This window comes from Carassius gibelio, chromosome B1 (assembly GCF_023724105.1).
Source record: "Carassius gibelio isolate Cgi1373 ecotype wild population from Czech Republic chromosome B1, carGib1.2-hapl.c, whole genome shotgun sequence".
Classification (NCBI taxonomy): domain Eukaryota; kingdom Metazoa; phylum Chordata; class Actinopteri; order Cypriniformes; family Cyprinidae; genus Carassius; species Carassius gibelio.
In genome coordinates this window covers 16365455-16385629 of record NC_068396.1, presented here as the reverse complement: position 1 = coordinate 16385629, position 20175 = coordinate 16365455, and the positions used below count along the sequence as shown (strand labels likewise).

General features: G+C 35.0%; 2 protein-coding genes across 2 annotated transcripts in view; both read left to right on the top strand.

The window, feature by feature from the left end:
• Window positions 1–5053, top strand: part of sh3gl2a (SH3 domain containing GRB2 like 2a, endophilin A1) — a 30468-nt gene extending 25415 nt beyond the window's left edge. The window contains exons 6-9 of the mRNA XM_052545627.1: window positions 613–771; window positions 1653–1756; window positions 2934–3052; window positions 3155–5053. Of these exons, the coding sequence (XP_052401587.1) occupies window positions 613–771; window positions 1653–1756; window positions 2934–3052; window positions 3155–3351 (579 nt within the window). The 3' untranslated portion in view covers window positions 3352–5053. The remainder of the gene's footprint in view (window positions 1–612; window positions 772–1652; window positions 1757–2933; window positions 3053–3154) is intronic.
• Window positions 5054–16953: 11900 nt separating this feature from the next.
• On the top strand, window positions 16954–18449 carry foxe1 (forkhead box E1). Its single transcript, XM_052545626.1, has one exon. The coding sequence runs from the start codon at window positions 17154–17156 to the stop codon at window positions 18216–18218; it is 1065 nt and encodes a 354-aa protein (XP_052401586.1). The 5' UTR covers window positions 16954–17153; the 3' UTR covers window positions 18219–18449.
• The last annotated feature ends 1726 nt before the right edge of the window (window positions 18450–20175 follow it).

Genomic DNA, 20175 nt, shown 5'->3' with positions numbered 1-20175 from the left:
TATTTTGCGGCATCTTTAGACGTGTTGAAAGCAACAATAGATATTTTACCTCAGATCTTAAAATTAAATTAGCCGAAAGCAACCTTACGTTAAAACTGCGAACTCACTGCGAAATAACATCCCTAACAAAGATGGTATTACTCACTCACTCTAAACTGTTCAGTCCTTTCACAACTGAATCATCTATACACTGGACTCGACAAAAGCATTGCGAATCATTTAAATTTTGTCATCACGTCATAAATAGACAGAGTCAGCAGTTTTCAGTCGGGGGTTTGGCTCGCCATGCTACACCACATCCGGTGTAGACAGCATCACCGATTATAATAAGTTATATTTTATTCTGTTGCATCACACCGTGCCACTCGCGTCTGGTGTAGACACTATGTAAGTTAATTTCGCTTTCTGATGCTGCTTTTGGATTTTCATGCCACATTATTTGAAATTAGAAATCATTTTTCTCTCACGGGTCCCTACTGAGGAACCCTGTCATAGGGTGTTTGATCATACTTTATTGTCACAGCTGTTGATGGAGACAGTATAACTGAATGCATCACTAGAGGTCAGTAACTGAACATATTTTGCATATTGCATATTTTTCTATTATGACAGCATCACCTGAAGAAGTTGGAAGGCCGACGGTTGGACTTTGACTATAAGAAGAAAAGGCAAGGAAAAGTCACAGAAGATGAGATCAAACAGGCCTTGGAGAAGTTTGATGACTCAAAGGAGGTTGCCGAACAAAGCATGTTTAACCTTCTGGAGAGTGATGTAAGCTCTGTGGCCTGACCGGTGCTTGCCCTTGTTCACAATCCATTTCATGCTTCTGTAGAGTTTCATTTTACTTTTATCTGTCCCAATTTCCAACGAGTCTTCCCACTACACCTTTCCTTTTATTCTGAAGTAATAACCCACAGTAAGTCACAGGATTCATTTGTTTTCATTGATCAGTTCATCTTACACAATGGCTATGTTTACATGGTTAATAGTCTGTTTACCACCAGTAATCAAAGTAAGAATTTAGTTTATGACATGGGCAAACATTTTATTAGTCCCGTCTACATGATACTTGCCACTATTTAGACTATTTGCTAAGAGGTGTAATGTTTTTGCTTTAAAATAGGCAGCCTTCAAGCATTCCTGTGTACACGGACCTGTTCGCCAGTTCTAGGGTACACGGTCTCCCTCATTCTGCATAAGTCACACTTCTGGGGAGCTCAGGAAACTGAGTTCATGCTTACAGCTTTACATAACATGGGCATCATGTGTTTTATTGATGCTCGGAAACACTAGAATTGACAATGCTTCGGGCACATTTCTGAACATCAGTGTACATGATGCCAATAAAGTGTGGCTTCTTCTGTTCAAGCATGTTATCGAAACCCATGCATGAGCATATAGGCAGATTAAAAACACAATACTCTACATATTAACACACATTTACTGTGATCCATGGTTACTCTGAGATAATGATTACATTCATATTTAGTGTTTACACAAGCTTGCAATACTTTTGTGCTGCCTTTACTGCATTATAATGGTGCATGTAAATGTAGCCATTGTTTGTTAGTCTTGACCTTCATGTACAATCAGTACGGCATTATTTGCTTTCATGCGTAATATTTGTTGATGTTCTAACTGTGTTTCTGCAGATTGAACAAGTGAGTCAGCTTTCTGCTCTGGTCCAAGCTCAGGTGAACTACCACAGACAGGCCACAGAGATCCTTCAGCAGCTGTCCAGCAAGTTAGAGGACAGGTCTGTATTCTGGAATAAATCCTAAATCCTAAATCTAGTTTAATGTAACAGAAGATCTCCCTTCTCACAAAAAAACTATGCAGTTACTGTCATCTGTTCTAAATAGTTAAAGTATGTTTATGAAAATTAATTTTACTGTCCATTTCATGTTATTACTTGTACAAACAGTTTTTGACAATTGCATACATATGATGAGTCCTTACAATTATGTTTTACCCTATAAAAAAGCTGCTAAATGATTAGCTTTTAAACACGCCAACTACACATAGAAGTAATGTAAAACACAAATGTTTTACAAATGTAAAACACTACAGTCTTCTTTTGCATGTTCAGAGTGCAGTGCAGTGCGCAAAATTTTGCTTGCTCTGTACATTATTTATGCTTAATTATGTATTTACACTGTAAACAGAAATTATTTCTAAGTGCACAAATTTACAAATGCGGTTTGTACACATGAGCACTAATTGTAATTGGAAAATTGGGGTGACATTTTGAATGGCACTGTTTCCAAATGAAACACGAGAGCTCTTATTTCTTAAATGATGTGTGTAATGTAGAGAACAGATTTTTAATAATGAATATAGTCATTAGGAAAAAAAAGTGACTTTATAAGTGTTTGTTTTATTTCAATTGCATTTAATTCGGTTCATTGTCTTGGTTCATAGCAGTTGATTTTGGCGTTTGTCAATCTGTCAGAGGTAGCCTGTGGGGGGGCCTTCACACAGGATGCCTTTTTGTAACCCACTTGCTCCTGGGTGTTGCAGTGCATCTTGCTGTATTGCATCACATCTCACATCAAGAATATCACATTTCTCAGACACTGTGTGAAGGTAAAAATAGTTCAGCACATCTAGAGACCCCATTCAGTTCCATTCTGTTGCCCTCCATCTGTATTTGAACACGAAAACATCCTGTGTGAATGACCCCCAACTGTTCTCGATAGGTATGGTTTGGCAAAGCACGTTAGTTGCCTGTTGTGGCAACTGATGAAATTCTGACTATGAAATTTAGGCTTCCTCAGAAGGGGGAACATTTCTTAAAATAAAATTGTCTTATTTTACATGTGTTTTAGTTGCATGAGTGATTAATTGTTCATTTTTAAATGTTATTTTGTGATTTTAAAAATTATTAATTGTGATCATTTGTTTTTTATTTTATCACTTTTTTGGGGGGACAGAATAAGAGAGACTTCTAATAAGCCAAGAAGAGAGTATGTCCCCAAACCTCGTACTTCCATTGATTTCAGTGAGAATCACAATGGGAACAGTGGGCACAGTGGCCCTTCCAGGTCACCAGGTAAGCCAATAATATAATTAAAGCTGTGAAATGGAAGATAAAAAATTTTTTCTGTTCTGTAAAGAATCCTTTTTTTCTTCTTCTTTTTTCTTTTTTTTACAGCTCCAATGGACCAGCCTTGCTGTCGGGCACTTTATGATTTCGACCCTGAAAATGAGGGTGAGCTAGGTTTCAAGGAAGGTGACATCATCACCTTAAGCAGCAAGATTGATGACAACTGGTATGAAGGAGTGATCAATGGGCAATCTGGCTTCTTCCCTGTCAATTATGTAGATATCCTGGTAGCTTTACCCCAGTAAGTCTTATGCATGTACCCTGATCATGACCCAACCAATCAAACAACTTCTTCTGCAAGAAGAGAAAATAACCAAAACAAACCGCACAAACAGCTCTGTGGTATTTGCTCATAGGAAATAAGCAACAAAATCATTTGAGTGCTCTTTCGTAAATATAATTCCTGACTTTGAATGCCACCATTTTGTTGTATTAATTTCTTAAATTTTCTTGAGGTTGATCTGACCTCTGCATTGCCTGCTGCTATTCCTCCTGTACTTTCAGACATTGTTCATTTTTGCCTGTTTCCATTTGCAACAGCAAGCCTTGAATTGGTCTCTTTATCCAAACCCTTTTAAAAAAAACATCTGCAATAAAATAAGAAAATGTGTTTTAGTTTTTACGTTCTGAGCATAATGTATTTATGAAAAGTTATTTGAAGAATAATGATTAAGGTAATGTGAAGTATTAAACATTTGAAGGATTTTTTTTTTTTTTGAAATTGCAATAGTTGCAAAAACATCTTCCTGTTCATAGTGTGAAATGTTCCAATGTTTCTTTAATGTCCTAAAATAAATTGTAGCCTTTATGTGGTGGTAGATTTAACTATTTAAATAGATTAATATTTCGCAACAGAGAAAAAAATTGAGACAAGGAAAGTTAAGCAAATCATTTCTTTGTTTTTACAGTGTGTCATTTATCTATCATGTAACATTCTGTATGGTCCATGAATCCAGTGGGCATTTTCAAGCTTTCATATCACATTCCATAGATGGTAAACTGGTCACTAAAAGGTAACCCTTTTGTGTGTGTGTTACTATATGCCTGTATACGAGTATGTTATCTGAACCTATGAAACTGTGCATATCAAACATTTTTCATGTATTTTTCTTTTCCTTTTGTAAAGGTGAAGTGTGTCGTTTTTGTGCTAGTAATCACAACAAACAAAACTGTAAAGAAATTACATCAAAAACGGGTTTTCCAGACAGTAAGTGTCACAGAGCAACAGTTTTTAAACTCTTTAAGGATCTGATTAATACATGGTTGTTTCACCTCATCATTAAACTGGAAGTATTTTAACCTCACAAAAATTGCACACGTCACCTGGTGTCAGATTTAAGGCATGGATTAATTTCTGACTGTAAATGATGTATAATTTGGCCTAATATTTCCACAGACCGAATAAGAAAATTTAAGTGAGTTTAGTTGATGCATTTATTATTGTCAAATCGAAGATCCCTTTATATTTTAAAAATAAAATGACCTTATCTTGTATTGGCAGGACATTCCAATATTTTTTCAATTGTTGTTTATCCTCAGTGAGGTCTGTACAGTCATTTTTGTGTTTTATTTCCTATTTGTGTATAGTCACGTAACTATAGTACCATGTGTTACTTTTGGATCAGTGTTAAAGCATTTACCACTAGATATAAAATAGACACTGGATATTTATTAAAGTGCTGCATATCAACTCCAGCATGAATTTTCAGTAACTCATCTGAATTGTTAGGCTTGTACTGGAAATGAAAAATAGTGCAACTAAAATAAAAAAAAAAACAACAACAACAGTTGAATGGTGCTATGTGGAGTGTTGTGTATTTTGTTTGACAAACCAGTAGGTGATGCTGCCACAACACAGACTGGATACTTTTCCTTGTTTAACTCAGAATTTGACCTATTTCACTGGTGTGTAATTGCCCATGGGAGCATTAAACTTTCTTGAATATTTGTATTGGGTTTTTCTTTCTGTTCCAATTAGAAGTCAGAGGTGAAAATGGCATATTTCAAGGTTATCATTTGACACCATCTACATCAGATATGTCTATTTGGGATCAAGTACCACGTGGAAAGTGGAACCTGGAGCAGTCCGTGTTATCAAAATAAACCAATAGTTTCTTACTGATAATTATTTACAGAAGGAAGACTTTGTCCATTTCTACTACTAAAAACATTACAATAATTTGTTTTGGAAATATATCTTCATATAATTTCAGGTACTATAGTATGCTGATACTAGATTTAAAGAATATGAATAACAAACTGTGGTGATTTCCATGTTGTTATCTTGGGGGTTTAGCAATTTTGGCACCCATTCACTAGGATTTGAAGATATTAATAGCATTGACCAAACGCTTTTAACTGCTTCTCAGCCACCGATACTCTCCACCCACGCATGGCCCGCCCAGACACTGGCACGCCAGGGATGTGTCACTTCATCCTACAACTGTACTTACAGTCAGCGAGGCATATCACATCCACCCTATGCTCTACCCCACCCCTCCATGAACACAAGCCAACCAGCAAGCTTCACTCTTACCTGGCCACAATGCAAACATTCACCCTGTTCCCAGACTCACTGCGTGTCGGCAAACACACCAAAGACTAACAGTGTTCCTTGCAGATACTGTGACTGAAAGTACATATTTGTGAATCTACTTGTATTTCATGTCAGAAATTGGTCATGTATATTTGTATAATAGAATACAATCAATCATTATCACGCAACAAACCCTTAAAGGATGATCAGGACCTCAACATGAAACATGAAGGTTAGGTATCAGCCTTATGAAGGAAAGTGTGGCCTGGGACAATGGTCATTATTACTACATGTCTGAATGTTAATGTGCTCATTTGTTTATTTATATTAATACACACAGTATATCTTATACATTGTTATCCTAAAATATTCATGTTAATATGATGCAGAATTTCTCATTAACTTAGCCTGTGGCAGTCTAAGCTACTGTAATATTGGTAAATGTTGAAATTTACTGATTAATAAATGCTTTAGAAGCCTTTTCCATTGTTCGTAATGAAAGTATAAAAGGCATATACTGTATTTGTCATTGTTACAAATGTAGTAAGCTTGTTAACAAATAAAACCTTAAGTGCTACCAATAGTTTTACACCTCAGATAACGTTAAAGGTCTCTGAGGTTGTGATTTGCACCATTGCTATTTGGCAAAGCATCAGTCATTTGAGCTTAAATCTAAACTTTTAATATGGCTTAGTGCAGTGGTTCTCAAACTTGTCCTGGAGGCCCTCTAGCCCTGCACATTTTGTATGTCTCGCATAACTAATGAACCTGATTTAACTCATAAGGTCATTAGTAGAGACTAAAAAGACATTAATTGGGTGTGTCTGATAAGGAAGACATAAAATGTCCCTCCAGGACAGGCTTGAGAACCCCTGGCTTAGTGCACTTATTAAATTTCAAAAGGCCACAATCACAACAAATGTTTTGTTTATCACTGGTAGTTGATATACCACACACGTTTGTTTTGTGAAAAGTGGGGATATCCCATAGGCTTAATGGTTTTTATACTGTACAAACTGTATATTATATGGCCCTACACCAACCCTATACCTAACCCTAACCCTCACAGGGAACTTTGGGAATTTTTACTTTTTCAAAAAAAAACTCATTCTGTATGATTTATAAGCGTTTTGAAAAATGGGAACATGGGTTATGTCCTCATAAGTCACCCTCTCCTTGTAATACTTGTGTCATACCCATATCATTATACAAAGTTGTGTCCCGATATGTCACAAAATCATGCACACACTCACATATTGTCTTATTCCTGTAATAAAAATTATGTATGATCTTAAATCTCTCCTACACAGAGAGACATAATCAAAGACATCATGTCTTGTGACATACATACGTAGATTAAATAAATAGATAAAAATAGGTCATTAGATTGCATTTCTTATCATTGCCTAAATGTCAGAAATATTTGATGTAAACAGCTTGAGTCACTCTTTGGATGTTGCAGAGGACTGACAGGGAAGAGTGTGTTTGCCTGTGTTCTTACATGTTTAACTTGCTGGTGTTCTCACATACTTTCTCTTTTGAGCTGCAGGCTGAGCTCTCATCACCAAGCAAGGGCTGATAATTCCTTGTCTTTCAGCTCCCCTCAAAAGAGCTTGTGATTGGAGATGACAAATGAGGCGGTAAGACAGGTCAGACTGCAACAAGCTCAGGTGTGCTAACACGACTGTTAGTGTGTCAATGCACGAATCCAACAATCATTTATAGACTACAGTTTGTTAAAAAAAACTGCATCTTCCTAAATAAAACTTCTGAAGCTAAAGCTGTTTATCTGTAAATCACAAGTAGCGCCATGCAAGAGTTAAATTGGAAGGGAAAGAAATGATAAGAGTGAAGGCCAGAAGTGGCAGTAGGAATGTGTGTGGGTGTAAGATGGAGAAAGCACTCTTAATATTGTGTCTGGTAAAGTGTTCCTGTCTGCACCAATGCTCTCAAAGTGGGCCTGGAGCCTATTTTATGACCTAATGTCCAAATCTGTGTCAAGTCTCCAGTCAGTCGGGATCTGAGAAGAAATTTATATAACGGGCCAGATAGCAAAAAGTGGAGAGAATTACCCCCCATTGCTGTAATATAATTACACATTTCATGGAGGTATAAATTAACAAATATATAAAAACATTTTAATATATATAAGATTATATATAAATGTTCTCAACATGTAGTAAAATGTGATGCAACTAAATAATTTTTAATAAAATTTGAACTATTATTAGGTGAAAAGTGTGTGTGTGTGTGTGTGTGTTTATACATATATGTAGTAACATTTGGAGTCTTATGTGATTAAAGATGTCATGTTATGCTCACTGCAATTATTTGATAATTTTTTTTAAATACAGTAAATTTAAAATAAATGTTTTTCATTTGTATCAATTTTAGTCACACTTTATTTTAAGCTCCAACTCTCGCTATTAACAAACCATTAACTACTCCTAATTTGTTGCTTATTAATAGTTGGTGAGGTAGTTGTTACAGTAAATTGAAGTATCGGGTAGAATAAGGGATATAGAATAAGTTCAAGTAGAATAAATGCTTTATAAGTACCATAAACAAGCAATTTGTAAATAATAGGCATGCTAATAAGCAACTAGTTAATAGTGAGATTTGGTCCCTATACTAAAGTGCTACCATTAATGTAATTTATTCCTGTGATGGCAAAGCTTAACTTTCAGCAGCCATTACTCCAGTCTTCAGTGTCACATTATTCTTAAGAAATCATTCTAATTTGCTCTAATTGGAGTTCAAGTAACATTGCTTCTTATTATAGCAGTTAAATTTTTGTTGAAATGTGATTCCTTTTTTTCAGGAGTCTTTGATGAATAGAAGGCTAAAAAAAATAGAAATATAATTATTTTGTAACAATGAAAAAGTATCTTTGGACACTTGATTCATTTAATGCGTCCTTAATAAATGTATTAATTTCTTTAAAAAATCTTACTGACCGTACAATGTGTGTGTGTGTGTGTGTGTGTGTACATACACCAAAGAAAATATAAAATATATTCTCTATAGTATGCAAATTTATTGCTCTTAGAAACTGGGTGTTAAACTACTTTGCCTTAATTTCGCATTTGATATATAGCCTGTGCAGTGCAATAACACAGAATATGATTGACAGAAATGCAGTGGGGATGAGTGACAGGTGGACACATATTTGGGTGCAGCTTCAGAAAAAAAACAAAGCAGCCGTTCACCCTCAGTGTCAGCTAAAGAAGCAGGCACACACCATGCAAAACAGCTCAGTGAGGGCACCATTTGTTGTGCAAATATACTAGTATATGCAAATAAAGCCACACACACACACACATATACTTTGACATGGCATGGGGAAGCCACAAATAATCATGGCAACAAAAAAAAAGGTTGACCGATTTACTGATGTGTTTACAGATAAATAAATAAATAAAATGTGGACTAGGTTTTTTGGTTTTTAGTCAAACATAACATGTGATTGTATCACAAAGTGATATGTGCTTAGTTACTTATGAATTCTGTGACCCAAATAGAATGACATGGCTTGGATATTTGCCTTTATATGATGACCTTAAGCCAAAATCACAGAAAAGCAATAGTTTTTGAAAGGTCATAGAGAATAAAGTGTAGTCTTTCTTTAACACAACTCTTAAAAGTGGCAATAACACGTAAGTAAGGTGTTTGCAATATAAGACTATGTTTCAAGAAAGTCCCATAGACAGATCATGCATACAAGTCTAAACCCAGAATGCACCTGCTGTAATCCAAGGCAATGGGAGTTGTTTATTGATAGAGATTAGTCTGATTGTCAAAGTGCTTCCCTTTCCAGGGTGAGTCTGTCTCTCTAGGACAATAACTCACCTTTTCACCCGACCTTTGAACCAAAAGTCGATAAACCAAAAGTAGTGAATCGTAGCTGGATCTTAACCACAGAGAAAAAGCATTTTTGTGCTTTTATTGTTTACTGCTGCAACTAGTTTCTAGCGTTAGCTCCTCCAAAACAAGTTTGAAGTAGAAGAAAAATTAACACTAAGCATTTGAGAGTGCTTAATCAGTGTTTAAAGAGCAGGAAATTAGTATATCATGAAATCATAATCAGACTACTGCCAGTAATAATAGGGTAAATCCATCCCACAAAGCAAAGAAAATCAAGTGTGTGAGAGCTTGAATACTTGTGCGCAAGATGTGGCTTGCGTTGGCTCTTTGCTTTAAGAACAGGTAATCCAGTAGTGTCAGTGATTGAGGAGAAACAAATCCTGCAGTAACAGACATGCAGGTGGCACTGGAAAAGAACTGCATACCATGCAATTTTTTTTTTCTCTCTGTCTTTGTCAGGCATCCCCAAATGCCAACCAACCACTAGCTCTCTCTCTCTCTTTTTCACGTTTAAAGAATTGATGATAGATAGATAGATAGATAGATAGATAGATAGATAGATAGATAGATAGATAGATAGATAGATAGATAGATAGATAGATAGATGTAGATCAGTTGAGATCTCTTCCTTAATATGTTATTTGTTAAGCTCAAGTTGTTTTAATAAGATTTCAAAGCCTTGTTTGTTATATTAAAAGGTTCAACCTGTTAAACAGCCAATATCCTGCCAACACTCAAATAAATCTGCAGGAGCTGAAAGATTAGACACTGAATGACATTCATGAGAGATGCAGAGCTTTGGCTGTTCAGAACACTAGACATCATGCATGAACTCCTAAAGCAAAAGACGGACACACATACATCTGGATTACATTCGAAAAACCCATGCTATGGTTTCCAAGGCCATTTGAAATAATTTCTATCACCACTCTGTCATTTTACACAATATCCATGAGTGGCATATAAACAAATGAAATAAATCTTCAAGGTTGTGGAACTTCATTTCATCGTCAAGTCCCAGTGAGGTGTGGCCACATCTGTCCTCCTAGACAACCAGTTTCACTAATGAGAGAGAACATTCCATGGAGAACATTGAACCTTCACACTCACAATACAACTGGATTGAGCAACCCATTCAGAAGCAGGCAGGGGGAAAGAAAATGAGCGTTTGAGCCAACACAAGTCTATATGTGTCTACAGAAACATTGGAAAAGTACCTTGGTGGCCGATGTATACTATCAGACACATGGAGCCGACGCAAAGCCATGAAACTGATGTGCATTGTAACAATTTAGGCTGTTTAATTACCACCTTTTAACATTCTAAGCAAAGAAACTTATTTAGCTTGCTTTTTTATTAATTGTTAGTGTGGTAGTAGTTAAGTTTAGGTAAGGGGTAGGATTAAGGGATCTAAAATATGCTCATGCAGAATAAGTCATTAGTACGTGCTTTAATAAACAACCAATATACTAGTAATATTCATGCTAGTTAAAGTGTTAAAAGGCACTTTAGGAGCATAATAAATAAAAATACCTTCAATGTTGACATATTTCAAGAGATGAGTCAGAACTGTCATATAGTCCGCAAAATAAAATATGCTGTGGGATGTAACTCCACATTTAAAAAATGCTTGGTAAGATGTTTTTTTTCTTTGGAGTCATTTTATTTATTTATTTTTGAAAAGCCTTGTCAGACGGATGTTTTTTTGTTTGTTTGTTTTTTTGCCGGGTAATTCTAATGTGAATGTACAGAGAGCAGTGTTGATTTGCCGTGTAAATACAGACAGGTGGCTGCCTTGTGGAGGGTCATAAAGAGTGAACGTTAGGCGAGAGAGGCAGCATTCTGCTTCAGTTATGTAAACTGGCCAGGCCTGAGAACCAGTCAACCGGCACTGGGACTTTGCATTGCCACTGACAAGGCTCAGGCTAAATGCAAACAGTATACATGTTCAGGTACACACAAATAAACGCACATACAACCATAACTAGATTAATGCACGACACAAAGAAACTAAGATAAGATATAAGAGCAAAATGGTTCAGATATTCCATTTCATAACATTGGATTGAGCACATCAAATATAATCTGTCCATGTTTGAGACATAATTCTATTTGGAGTAAAAGCAGCAAAACTTTCTTTATTATACAGTATACAGTATGTATATATATATATATATATATATATATATATATATATATATATATATATATATATATATATATATATATATATATATAAAATAAAAATTATCCATTTTTATCCAAAGCAACTTACAGTGCATTCAGGCTATCAATTTTCACCTATTATATATATATATATATAGTGTGTGTGTGTGTGTGTGTGTGTGTGTGTATGTGTGTGTGTTGTTTGTTTGTGTGTGTGTGACCCTGGACCAAAAAAAAACAGTCTTAAGTCGCTGGGGTATATTTTTAGCAATAGCCAAAAAAAAAAAAATAAATAAACATTGTATGGGTCGAAATTATACATTTTTATTGCATGCCAAAAATCATTAGGATATTAAGTAAAGTTCATGTTCCATGAAGCTATTTTTGTATTTTGTATTGCCTACCGAAAATATATCTAAACTTAAATTTTTATTAGTAATATCCATTGCTAAGAATTCAGTTGGACACCTTCAATGGTGATTTTCTCAGTATTTTTATTTGTTTTGCACCTTCAGATTCCAGATTTTCATATAGTTGTATCTCGGCCAAATATTCCGATCCTAACAAACCATATCAATGGAAAGCTTATTTATTCAGCTTTCAGATGATGTATAAATCTCAATTTCGTAAAATCTATATAATTATTATAATTATAATAATTATATATATATAATTGAGCAGCAATAATAACATAGTAAATAAGCACTAAATCAGTATAGAATGATTTCTGAAGCAAAATGATGAAGGAAAATGATGATTATGAAGACTGGTGTATGGCTGCTGAGAATTCACCTTTGCCATTACAGGAATACATTAGATTTATATATTGAAGTCTATTTAAATATGTAAACATTGATAATGTTAATGTTAATAATATTCTTAATATTACTGTTTTTACTGTGTTTTTGATGTAATACAAACTTGATGAGACTTCTTCCATAAACTTCTTTCATAAATCTTAATGATTCCAACCATTTGTGTGTAAAATTGTATTAATATAAAAATTGTGTGTTTTTCAAAGTATAAATATGAAAAAAAATGTTTAAAGGGTAACTGCATAAATAAGCAAGAAAAAAAGGTCACATTCATTTATCTAAAAAGGAACATGAATTGCACAGACATCATTAACAATGTGTTTAAAGATATAGATCATATCAGAAAGCTAACGAATGCATTTTATTCAACGTGATTTAGAGCAGCCTAAATTATAATTACTGCTTTAAATACTTAGATCCTAATGACCAGTATTAATTCAAGATCAAGTTACACCAAAAGTATATAGACATGACCAAATCCTCCAGAATCTGCCAAATTTAGGAGCTTGTGAAATGCAGAACACGCACTGGGATATACACAGTCCGTGGAGCAAGGCCCTGTTACACACTGAACTCCCGAGCAATTAGTCATGTGTATTATTCTAAACCAGCAAGCATCAGACACACTGAACAACCCAACACAAATAAACTGTCACCAGGACAGGACCAGAGGGTTATTTAGATATGCACTAATGCTGAACACTCCGAATAACACGCTAGATTTGTCTGACTGCACTATTTTTCTTAATCAAATTACAGTTAAGGTTTTAATAATGCAAAACAATAATGATATTGCTGAAAAAATCATGAACAGTAGGTTTGACAAAATTATAGTACAACAGCAGATGTTTCCTAAAATGCATTACTAATTACAGATGAGTTTGTGACCAGACCAAGAAAAGAATGTTTGTGTTTTGAAGGAAAGCTGTGTGTGTGTGCGTGTGTGCGTGTGTGTGCGTGAAGTCTTTTACAAATGAAACAAACTATCTAAAGTGACTTTCTAAATAAATACTGAAGTTTTCTTTTGCATGTCACCATTTCACCATGAGAGGGATGTCAGAGATTTTTGCATGGCTTATGAAGACAAAACAGTAATTTACATAATTCGTCAATGGATGGCCTTTTGGACCATGCCGGTTTGTACAATATTGAAAAAAACATTGTTCTATTCATACTGGAATACATACTACATTTGTGCAGAACATTTTTTTTTTCACCACACAAAATGCTTATTCTAACAAATGCAGGCAATTCAGTTTAAAATTCAAAATATGTTTTAGCTGATTTTTAAATACTATTTCAATATTTTTGGTATACATTCAAAACAAACTGCTGGTTTTCTTTAATGCAGACAGTAGACTTACAGCTAGTATAAATTAAGTGAAGATAGAGGTTAGTCTAAATTGATTAATATAGAAATATTATTCATTCATTCATCCATTTATATTTACTTCAGAGATCAGAAGAACAATCAGCACCAAGCAATACACATATTACATAAACAAATAGTCCTTTTTTGTTTTGTTTGTTTGCTTTGTCATTAAAGCTGCGGGAATACATGACTGGAACCTCAAGGAAAAAGCTGGCGATTTCCACAGAATTGAAAATTCCATTCACAAAATTTGACACATCCTCCACCCCTTGTGTCTTGTTTGCTTATGTATATGCTGTTCCACAGATTTTCATCTATAATGACGGTTGAAAACAAAAAAGTGTTTCAGTAACTCAGATTCAATAACCCTTATAAATTCTGCAGATATTATAACATAGGGTAGCTTAAATCTTTGTATAAAATTACATGAATAAATAGCAGTCATCCCATAAAAAATTACAACTTGCCAACTCATAAATAAAAAACTTTGCAGGACAATTTGAACACATTTAAATCAGCAGTGTCAGTTCTCTTCTTTGCAATTATATATGCTGATTGCATATATATATATATATATATATATATATATATATATATATATATATATATATATATATATATATATATATATATATATATATATATATATATATATATGAAAGATATTTGCTGATTTTATTTTTCTGGTTATTCTAGTTCATAGAATTACAGGTAAAGTTAAAAGCAATGCATTATCAATTGCAGGATTCCATGCAGCAAGGTCTTCTTTATGCTGTAAATTTTGGCAAATGTATAGGAAGCAATGTTTATTACATGTACAGAAAACACCACTTTTCCTTGTAGAGCATTGAAAATTCTAGGAAAAAAATAACATTATGCAAAAGGAGGGGAAATCACATAATGTAACAATCAATTATAAATTGTACTCTAAATTGTCAATGGTGTTCTGTTCAATATCTTTAGTAAAAATTTGTAGTGTTTACTTAGTTGTCATTAATTTTCTACAGTATTCATGTCAAGAAAAAAGCAAGCATCTGCTTCAATAAACAAACAAACAAACAATAACAACGTCATATAGCCATTGTAAGTGCCTATCATTTAGCTGTGTGACAAATGTACAGAATACAATACCATTTAGATTTCATGACTCAAATTAGCTTTCTTGATAAAGATAAAGAAAAAACATTCCGTTCTATCTGTACAGTCTTCTACAAATTTACAGGACCTGCTTAGATAATACTTTATCAACAAAACCCAATTCACGGATTGTCTTAAAAATATATATAAATATTATATATATATATTTATATATAAAAATAAATGTCATTACACATTTATCTTTTTGATTATTAATTGTATAGACTGAGCTGTTGCATTTAATCAACACTGTAACATGTAGAATTAATGTAGTGCTTGGTGTAAGTTTTATACAAGACTGATTGTTTTGATGCTCTTGGGGGGGGGGTTATCATTTCTGATGTTTTGATGTTTTATTGACTCTGATGACGTCATTGACAGAATAATCATAACACAGGGTATTAAAATTATCTTTCTTAAATGTAAAATCCTCTGTATGACAGAGAGCAACATTTTATGACTCATCCCTGGAGCATTTTCTGCCAGCTGCACAAGGGTGGGCAGCCCTTAGGAAATATCCTCTATAAATCCACCAAGCACAAGAGATTACCCTCAGATGACAGGTGAGGAATCTCTTTGTAAGCCCAAGCAATGTTTAACCTTTAGAGAGAGGCTCATTGTCTTGGCGCCTGTCCGAGGAGCAACTCATTTCAGCATAACCTCTCAAACTCTCCCAGCACAAGACCCCTCAGTTGGCCTCAAGTGCAGGCTCTCACATAAGAGGTTTTGCCGGAATATTTGCTAAGTACTCGCTTGAAACAAGTATCTGAATATAATGCAAGAAGCCCACTTTGAGCAGTGTAGAAGGTCAGAGAGGTTAAGGACAAAATTTTATAAATTACCTAAATCAAGACCTCTATATGAGAATCAGTCGACTTCCCAAAAAAACAACAACAAAAAAAACAACAACAACATAAGCTTATGGGGATACCACTGTATAGTCAATTGCATTTTTATTTCCTTTATTGAACATCTACCCAACATCGAAAGAGGTTACCTGGCCTAGGTATCAGCCTGTCTTTACCCACACACCAAAATGTGACCCAGATTTGCATGCAGTTAAAACAGAGGGAGGCACACACTGTGGCTTACAATAACATATTTACATCTTCTCACACAGATGAAACCGCCTGACACGGCACTGAAGATAAAAAAAAAAAAAACTACGGAGGCAATGGAGTTTGTATTACCACTAAACAGGGCTATTAGAGCACTATAATGCCCCACTTTAGCCAAAATGAATCCCAATCTGTTTTGCTTGCTACAAAAATAAACATACTTGTTTTCCAATTACTTGCTGGGAAGCTAGAAAATTAAATTCTTCAAAAAGAATTAGCTGCATGTAGTGGGGGCAAAGATGATAGGAGACACTAATCTCCAGATTAAACAAAACCAGGATAAGTAGTCAAACAATAAATGCCTTAAAAATGTTTGGATATTCTCAAAGAAAAATAATAATAATAATAAAGCACTTTGTTGGCAACAGGGACAACAGTAGCCATTTGAAAGTCTCAAGAACATAATCATAAACAGAAAGTATTTTCTGAGAGTTAAGAAATTTAAACAGAAAATACATTCATGTACTACACCATTCCATACAATTCAATTTTATTTGTCTGCTCTGAAAGGACATCTGTGCTTTCAAAGTTCTTGTTTCCAAAAATGTAAAGTAAATAAATGTTAACAACTAAGAGAGCACTTAAAGGTATACAAATCTGCAGAGGCATGTGCTTTTAGCCACGTGACGGTTAACCTGCTTGAGGAGGTGGGGCTAATAACTCTTCAGGTGGTGTGTTCCTTGGCCAGTTATTGACTGTTCACTTCTCTCTTCAACATTACGAAGACTCCCATCAGATAAGGCTGTTTATGTGAGTGCTTCCATTTTATTAAACTTAGTACTGCAAGAATTGCTTACAAATTAGGGCATCACAGTGCAAGGACACACCTGACGCTCCAGATGAAGTGCAAAGGAACTGATATTTCTGGTTGGGGATTTTAAGGTCTGCATTATGACTGGTATTTTTTCAGCAGAATATTTCGTGCAAGCAAAGAACATTTGTTGCACCTGACAAGGAACCAAGTGAACCAAAACCGTGACAGTCAGACTATTGTGATTTCCAAGCTGTGCTACCGTTGGGAGTCATTTTAACTAGAGTCATGCCTGTGGTTAAAGTGGAGAGCGATTCTCCCTCTGAAACCACTCTTCCAGTGAATGACAGTCAGAGAGCAGAGCCACAAAGAGGACGTCGGAGGAAGAGGCCTCTTCAGCGAGGCAAACCACCATACAGCTACATCGCACTGATCTCAATGGCCATCGCCAACTCGCCTGACCGCAAACTCACTCTGGGAGGGATCTACAAGTTCATCACAGAGAGGTTTCCTTTCTATCGTGACAACTCCAAGAAATGGCAGAATTCCATCCGCCATAATTTGACGCTCAACGACTGTTTCATCAAGATCCCCAGAGAGCCCGGTAGACCTGGAAAAGGCAACTATTGGGCACTGGACCCCAATGCCGAAGACATGTTTGAGAGCGGAAGCTTCCTGCGACGGCGAAAGCGGTTCAAACGCACCGATTTCACTACGTATTCATCATACGTTCATGAGTCTCCAGTCTTCTCACCAGTCCAGATTGCGCGCTCAGCCTACGCCAACTCGGTCTACTCCAACATGGCCGTGAGTCCACCATATGCACAACAGCTGCCTTCTGCCTACTACCAGTCCTCCTCTCCTAGCTTCAGTGCTGGTCAGTCCAGGGTCTTCAGAATCAACTCTCTCATTGGGTCACCTGGCAGGATGGGCCAAAGTGGAGAGATGATGCCTCAGCAGTCTTGCCGCAGTTTCAGTCCAGAGAGTGGCTCCTGCAGTTTGGGAGGACCGGGCTTCCAGCATCAGTCCTGCAGCGGAGAGACAGTGCTGTCATATTGCTCAAGCTCCTCAAACAACATGGCCTTTGCTTACCCCGGCCCAGGACACGGACAGACTCAGGTATCATATCCACAAGGCAGCACCCAGGCCTACGGGCCGACAGGGAGGGTGGCTATCTCCAGTTTGTCTCCCATTGCTGGAGATGCTGTGGGGGACCCCTATGGTAGAACCTCCCCTGCACAGCTGGGCTCTTTTTTTCAGTACAATAATTCTGGTCCAGTAGGAAGCTCAGGAGCCTACATCAGGCATCCGGCTTACTCGGGTAACATGGACAGGTTTGTGACAGCCAACTAAACAAGTTCATGGACGATTATTTTCCATTGCAAGAACACGGGCGCACAAGTACCTTTGGAGAGACTATTTTAGTAAATATAAAAAAAAACAACTGTGATATTTAAACTGGTTTTATTGTGATTCCATCAATTGAGTAAATGGAAATTTTAATAATCTCAATTTACGCATGTACAGCCTTTTCCTATTACAACATTGTAAAAACAAGTTAAAAACAAATGTTTACAAGGATCAAACTTTTTTCTTTCCTTTTCTTTCTTTTTAATTTTTTTTTGAGTGAAATGTGTTCATATGATTTGTATACGCTTTTCTTATAATTGTCATCTGTGCTAAGAGTAAATGCTTCGATTTGCTTTTCATTGGAATAAGGTACTGCATTTACTACAGTGATATAAAAATGTTTTTACAAGAGGCTGTGTTGTTATATCCTTTTACAGATGAATTATTTAACATTTTAATTTAATTGTGAATATATAAAGAAAACTAGGCCTAAATTTATAGAAGGCCGAGACCTAAATTTATAGAAATGTTAACTGATTTCACTTATTTTAATGACATTTATTTCTAAAAGAGGTAATTTTTTTCTCCCTTTCTTCTTATTGAAAATACATATATTACAAATTATTATTAAATACTTTGAAAGAACAATGCTTTATTATTTAGCACTTAAATAATGAAAGCTGAAAATTATTTTAAAAATGTAAATTAAGAAATTTATGTATCAATTATTTTGTGGCAAGCTTTCAAATAGGTAAAACAATATTTTATCATGGTTAGACGCATATCATCAATCCTCCATGCTATTTTGAAGTTTACACTACTCCTACATAATTGACAACAAATTAGTCAGAATAAGTGCAAAAGGGATTACGAAACAGGTAGGGTAAAATAATTAATTTGTAACTTTTTCTGCCCCTTATCTTTTCTGAGCTTTATTAGACCAAGTCTTCCAGTTCCACACAATAGCTTGTTTCAGCGGCACTGGCCATTAATTATGTCCTTTCACTCTCCAATTTTGTATTTTTTAAATTGGATTTTAAATAGACATTTATGCTTATTAAAATACACCAGCTTCGTGCTGTGACAATAAAAGTAAACAATAGTGATGTCAATATTGCAGAATAATTTAGAGTAGGTAATGATAAACTATAACTAACAGGTTAAAAATATAAAGCTACTGAAAGATTTGAAACCAAATAATAAAATAAATAAATGTATTTCATATATATAAGGAGGTAATTCGTATATATATGAAGGATCTATAGGATATATATATATATACATATATATGTGTATATATATATATATATATATATATATATATATATATATATATATGGATATGAAGGAGTGTAAAGCTGCCATTTTTGACAAGCTTATGAAGTGGCCAGTATTTGCACGAAGATTAAAATGAAATTTTTTTAACGTGTCTTGCTGTGTTAGTCATAAATTAAATTAATTGCTTTTATTCAATAAAAGGCAAAAAGAGAGAGATGAAAGTCCTAATATGGTGAGAAGGGAAAGTTTAGCAGTCAACTGTGTAGGTTTTAAATGGCAGGCCAAAGAAGAGATGGAGGTATTGAGTATCAGTGAAGCAGAAGAACACATCAGTGAACATTGTCCTTGAATGGCTGGATTAAAACATCACATCGTTCACCAGGTTTTCACAAGCACTGGCATGATTAGAATAACTATGATTAATTACTGGACTATCTGCTCATCAATCAGCTTTTATATATATGATTCAGACTAGGAGTAAAAAAAAAACAACAACATTCAATCAAGAGTTTCTGTTTAAATCAAATCTGTAAAATAAGAATTTAAAACACTGAAACACAAATGTTGCTGATGTCCTGATAACAATTCTAATAGTTTAATTCATGCACAGACTTTAAACTAAGACAACAACAAAAAAATTTTTTTGTTTTTTTTTCTAACAAAGCATATCTAAACACTTATG